Source organism: Physeter macrocephalus, chromosome 16, assembly GCF_002837175.3.
Source record: "Physeter macrocephalus isolate SW-GA chromosome 16, ASM283717v5, whole genome shotgun sequence".
NCBI classification, from domain to species: Eukaryota; Metazoa; Chordata; class Mammalia; order Artiodactyla; family Physeteridae; genus Physeter; species Physeter macrocephalus.
Genome location: NC_041229.1, coordinates 97,657,801 through 97,664,184, shown reverse-complemented (window position 1 = coordinate 97,664,184; position 6,384 = coordinate 97,657,801). Strand labels below are relative to the sequence as shown.

Below are 6,384 nucleotides of genomic sequence, written 5' to 3'. Positions count from 1 at the left end.
CCCAGGCCAGGACACTTGGATGGTTGCCAGGCAGACCTAACATGAACATTCTGGGTTTCATTCTGAGTTTTACATTCTCGGTGTTACAATCTCCTTTTGTGGTCCCCATTTAAAAGGAAATGTGGCCCTTCTTTCCCTACTTTCTAACCAGCCCCCTGCTATAGGTAGAAAGCAAATAGAAAATTATTAGGGTATCAGACACCTTACCTAGGGAACAGTTAGTCCTTTAAATGCTTAAGACAACAGCAAATCTTAACTGAGCGCTTACTGTATATGAGGCATTATGCTAAGAGTTTTTCATGTATCAGCTCACGTAACCGTCAAAACAGCCTTGTGGGGATAGGTACCGTTCTTTATCATCCCACCTCACTTAGGAAGAAACGGGGACTTTGAACGGTTAAATAATGCCAATTCGGTAACCCAAGGTCACACAGCCAGTGTCTGGGAGAGCAGGATCTCCATGCAGGCTGTCTAACTTCAGAGTCTACTCATTTAAACTCACAACATTACTACTTTAATTATAAGATTTTATAAGTACTCCCTAGAGAGCTACCATTCCATTCAAAACAAATAAAAGCTGGCACAGGGACTTCCCTGGCGGTCCAGTGGTTAAGACTCCACGCTTCCACTGCAGGGGGCGCAGGTTCAATCCCTGGTCAGGGAACTAAGATCCCACGTGCCACGCGGTCAAAAAAACAAACAAACAAACAAAAGCTGGCACTTAACTGCGTGATGGGACTATTCTCAACACTTTATATGAATTGACTTGATAATCCAGCTAGCTAGCAAGTGGCAGAGCCAGAATCCAAACTGGGAATTCTGTCTAAATAGGTAAGAAATACTTGCCTTTATCCGTGTGTCAGAATTGTAGTTAATTCCACAAAAGCTCAGCTTAAGTCAGAGAATACAAATTGCTACTCTGTAGTGATAGTCCCGGTTTTATCCTGCTCATTGTAGTCATGTTCCTCAGAAATATGTCCAGGTGTCTCTGCTGATTTGGACTGGCTGACCTCATTTTCACACTAGACTTTATTTGTATTTATTTATTTTTTTTTTTCCAGGGAAATATGAGCCGAGGAAATAGCTTGTTTTTCCGGAAGGTCCCCTTTGGGAAGACTTATTGTTGTGACCTGAGAATGTTAATTTGAAGATGTGGGGCAGGGACAGTGACATTTCTATAGTCCCAGATGCACAGAATTATGGGAGAGAATGTTGATTTCTATACAGTGTGGCACGCTTTTTTAATAATCATTTAATCTTGGGAAAATAGAGGTGTTTGGTGTCTGCCTTTTTTTGTTCTTTTTTCCAGCACAACATAATTTACCACTGATACTCCCCCTTTAGTTATCCTGAAACATTTTTACTCCAGATTATTTTACTTAAAGAGAGAAGTTGCATTTACCTAAAGGTACAAGCAGGTGGTCATGCAATTTGAGTCTTAATTTAAGGCTTTGTAAAGTGAAGAGTACAATCCTGTGAAGAAAGAGAAGTAATTCTGTGAAACTTAAGAAAATTAATAAGGCAAATGATATGGGAGGTTATAAGTTACCTTTTTTTTAGTAGACCTTAAAAACTCGGCAGCATCCACCAGAATCTGTCTCCCAGTATATTCTTCTAAGCACATTTAATTAACCCTGTCTCTCATACTTCAAAGAAAGGACAATACACTGCTAATCTACCCTAGAAAATCTCTGCATGAGGCATCCATGCTTTCAGTCTATTATTGCAAAGCAATAAATTGTATTGCCAACAACAACAAAAAAGGACAATTAGAATAAGCAAGATTTGGAAAGGAAGCATGATGGCTTTTTTTTTTCCAAAAGAAATTCTTATTATCATATAAAATATGAAAAACAAATACTGCGGCATTAGTCCCCTTCTCTAAGAGCTAAGTCTTTGCCAATCCCTAAATTACATCATTATACAGCTCTAATTGTATATAATCTTCTGTGCTTCTGTTTGTTATTTTGTTTGCTTTTTGTTGTTGCAGAAGGTGAGTAGTTTGTTTTTCATTCCTAATGACACACTTGGAAGGTATACTTGTAACTTCACGTCTGGTCACGCAGACGTAAGGCCACAAGATTCTTAGGATATTGACCACCTCGCATGTCATACCCTCAGTTGGGCATGGTAGCATTCATAGGAGGGTGAAAAAATCATTTTAGGGGGGCATAAATTTCCACTCAAACATAAAGATCTTATTTACTCAGGCCTTTTAAAAGCAGGTTAAAATGCTCTAAAATGAGAAAGCATTTGGTTTCACTTACTTAAATCCACTGGGTTGTTGCCAAATGAATAAGCACTGAATTTGCTGTTTCTCAGAAGAATTTGCTACTTCCCTATCAGAGCTGCAGCACCCACAATATTAGAGTGGGCGTGCAGGGTCTCCTCCCTCCCCCGGGGTTTAGGAATGTAGCCTGAAGCTCCTGAGTAGCTTACCTTGAAATGTCTTTGATGTCTCTTTGTCTCAAAAAGGAATGTAAATTTTATATTCTATTCAATATTATCTGCATTTGTTTTAATATAAAAATGTTTTGCATTACCTACTTTTTTTCCCCAAAAAAATCTTCAAGTAAAGATGATCTAGGAAAATGTGCCATGTTTATTCTGTGGCTTCTGTTCTCATACACGCTACGCCTGCCTAGTTGAGAAGCTTGGCTGACTGTGAGAACCGGTCTACCACCAGCGGGCGCCAAGGCTTTGGTTTTGCCTATGAAAGTCGGTCTGTGGAAAAATTTCACCAAGGCCTGGCATTATTCAGAGTACTGGCTAATCAGTCTAACTGCATCCAAGCTCTAAGTCCCATAAGAGTGCTATACCCGTGGTCCTCCATAAAATTTTATAAGCCGTTAACATACTCAGAGTCTGAAATTTATTCAGGGGCTAGTAAATGCAGGTAGGTAGGTACTCTTAAGATACACATGCGAGAAATACTGAACTGACTCATTATATATGTAAATCATGTAAACCTAGATAAGGATTATCTAGTAAGCTGTACTTGTGAAACTGGGCAAGTGGTTTGCTTTGGCAGTACTGAGCTAAGTTGCCAGGAAATATTCCCTCTGGGGACTCTGCTGGTCATTGAAGCTTGACTGAAGAAAAGAATGTGGGGTTTCCTGGCACTTTGGGGTACTTGTAAAAGTACCAGGGTATACAAGCAACCTTAGGATGAAAGAAACTTTAACCTATATCCCTTGAGAAATGTCCTCCTTTCCCTCTCCCCATTGAAATTTTTCTTACACGGTAAAATTCAGTTCTAGTGCCATCTCTTTGTGAAGTCTCTCTTAGTCCTCCCAACCAGATGAGATCTTTGCCTTCAAACTTCTCCCCTAAGTCTCGTAATTATACCGTAAGCTAAACTGACAAAACAAACTACATCCAACACGAAGTTCAATATCTCTTCAGACTTGAGAGAATTAGAATCTTGAACTCTGATTTTTGTCCTAGAGGGAAAGTTGCAAATGAAAGGTTCTTTTGCCACCAACCAAAAAAAAAAAACCACAAAAACAACCTTTTTTTCAGGAGAATATCTTAGAGGGTAACAGCAATCAATTTTCTAAAGCAACTAAAAGTGTTTCCCCTCCAACCAGTTTTGTCCGTATGAGTCAGCTTCCTCATCTGTTTGCTGCCTCCCCAGGCTGTCTTGGGAGGCAGGTCTTCCACACACACTGCCATAATTCCGTGGCCGTGAGATGAAATGTTGAAAAGCCCATTTGCCTCGCTCTCATAAGTGGATTCCTCTGCAGTCGGGGCCCCAAATCTGTCTGGGACCAATTAGCCAGATTTTGTATTAAAACCACAGTTGTTCCAGAACCAATTTACTGCCACCCTGAAAAAGAATGTTTTCAAATAGATTCAGATTAGTACCACACCAAAATAAGGTTGGAGAAAGAACAGTGCTTTGGAGCGTGTCAAGGAAAAGGGGAAGAAACAGAAACGGGACCTGGAGGAGCTATTGAAGACTCGCCAGCTTCTCAAGAGGGAGAGCAAATAATGATACAGACCCTGCCCCCTCCCAAACCCAAGATGACACCATTGGTGAGAGAACCTTTTCTAGCACCAGTGTTTGCCTCACTAAGGCAGCCAGAAGAATGGACCGTTCCCTGGTGATGCCACATTTCCATGGAAAAACCTATTAGGCTTTGCAGTTTATTTCCAAACTGAGGAGCCAGAGGTGAGATAAGGACAAGAAACAGAAGTGCGCCTAGTCACTTTCTATCCCATCTGCACCCCTGCCCTCCTGGCATCCCAGAGACTGGTGAGAGTGTCCTTTGGCTGGAAACAAAAACGGAGGGTGAAAATGGGAACAACAGAGCCGTACCTCGCTTCAGACTGCTTACCTCCTCCTGGAATTCAGCATTTCATGCCCTTCCTCCCCTGAGGGGCCCACATTTAGAGTTTATAAATACAACCCTCCGTTACTGAGTGCAAAGCCCTGGGCTGTGGGCAGTGGAGGATGTAATAAACCTCTGCATCCTCCATGGCATTACTGGGAGCTGAGGAAGGGACGCAGTCTGGCAAGAACATAAAAACGAAGAATGTTCAGAGGAGTAAATGGAACCATGTGTAAGAAAGCAAAGCCTGGTACCCTGAAAGGGTTCTCGCTGAGTCTCCCAAACACATGCTGTGATGCGTGTCGGACAGGCAGGATGTGCCAGAAGTTGAAACCAAGCTCCCTGGGATCCACAAGAGGAAAAGCTGACATCCAGTTAGCGCAACTCAGGGAAGACTTCGTGAAGGAGTAGCACTTGACCTGGTTTTCTAAGGACAGGGTACTGGGAGGCAGGATGGTGGAATGGGAACAATTTCCAGCCCTGTCACTTAGCAGCCATGCGACCTTGGACTAGTTATTTGATCGTATTAAGCCTCAGGCTCCTCATCTCTAAAGTGAGGGTAACACTTCTCTTATTGGGGCATTAAATTGAGTACAGTGTCACAGTAAATATTTGGAATGTGGTAGCCGTGATGGTTATTTAAGAATTAGAAGGTAAGGGGATACTTTATAAATATAGATGATATGGGCAAAGTCATGGAACTAGTAAAGGCCAAGAGTTGAGGGAAAGTGGAATTGCATCTCTAATGACAGTCCTAACATTTCTTCAAAGCTGTATTTCTGCCATATAATGAACACCTGGAACAATACCTAACACATAGCTCTCAATAAATGTTTGTTCAGGATCCTCAAATTCAAGTACATCGCAACCCTTCTCCCCAAGCCTGCAGTGGTGCCTGCATTTTCAAATTTTATTAAACACTTCATGATCACCCTGTTTCCCAAGCTAAAACCCTGGAGATGACTGAATCCTGTCTACCCTTCACTATTCTGAGAAGTCACTGCTAGATTCTCAGAAATGCCTCTTGCATTTGTCATCCTCCCTCCGTCCCCAATGCCTGGTGCATCCTCTCTGCTCAGCTGTTGCAGCAGGCTTCTCTCTTGTCTTCCTGCCACCCGCGCAAGACAGTAGGCAGTAGATAAAGCTGGAGCTGTATGGTATGATCTGGTTTTGGAGGATGGCTACAACTTTTCTCTGCCTATACAAGCTTCCTACAGGGGATAAAATACTTTCTAAGTTTCTTAAGACTTCCTGCTCTAGCATCCTTAAATCCATTCACCTTAAGCCCAAGTCAGTCAGGCAGTCCCAGCTCTCCTCCTACAACCTCCTCTGCTCTGCATATTTGTACCTCATTAGCCGCTGCTCTTTGTTATCTTCCGATGGAGCCTTGTGCAGAAGGAGCCAAGCTGAGAGACAAGGATACTTATAAATAGAAAGTGGCTGTAAAGTTCTGCAGTTGCAAATGTTTTTTAAAAGGCTAATTCCATCTCTCTTCCATTTGAGCTTTGAAATTCCTGTCCACCTCCTCATCTTCCATCTTTTCCCAAAAGTTCTTACCCTCTCCTTGGTCCCGGCCATGATAAACCTGGAAACCCTGGTGGTTAAGAGATATCACCTGGCAAGTAGTGCATCTATAGACAGCTGTACAGAGTGAAAGCTATTGAGACAACATAAATGTACTTACCACCTAATAATAGAATATTGATTGGTGGCCTCCTACACGACCTGCCCATATATCCATTAGCTCCAAACCCATACAACAGCCATAAAAACAAAATATAATCCCATTTTTTTGATAGAAAAGTGAAGTTCAGAAGGGTTAACCGATTTGCCCAAGACTGATAAATGACAGAGCCAGGATTCAGAGCTGGGTCTGCAAGTCTGGGGAATTTCTCATATGTCATGCACACGTACTGAGTTCTGTGTTTCTACATAAAAATAGGGGAACAGATTTAAACGAGATAAAAATGCAACTTGATGAGAGAGAATTTGTGATTTTATGACAATGAAAGGGTCAAGTTGTATATCGTGGTTGCATACTCAGAAACCC

General features: G+C 41.9%; 1 protein-coding gene across 1 annotated transcript in view; it reads left to right on the top strand.

Annotated features, from left to right (window-relative positions):
- Window positions 1–1,242, top strand: part of MTCH2 (mitochondrial carrier 2) — a 20,987-nt gene extending 19,745 nt beyond the window's left edge. Inside the window, exon 12 of the mRNA XM_024133421.3 lies at window positions 998–1,242. Coding sequence (XP_023989189.1) covers window positions 998–1,148 — 151 coding nt within the window. The 3' untranslated portion in view covers window positions 1,149–1,242. The remainder of the gene's footprint in view (window positions 1–997) is intronic.
- Window positions 1,243–6,384: the final 5,142 nt, after the last annotated feature.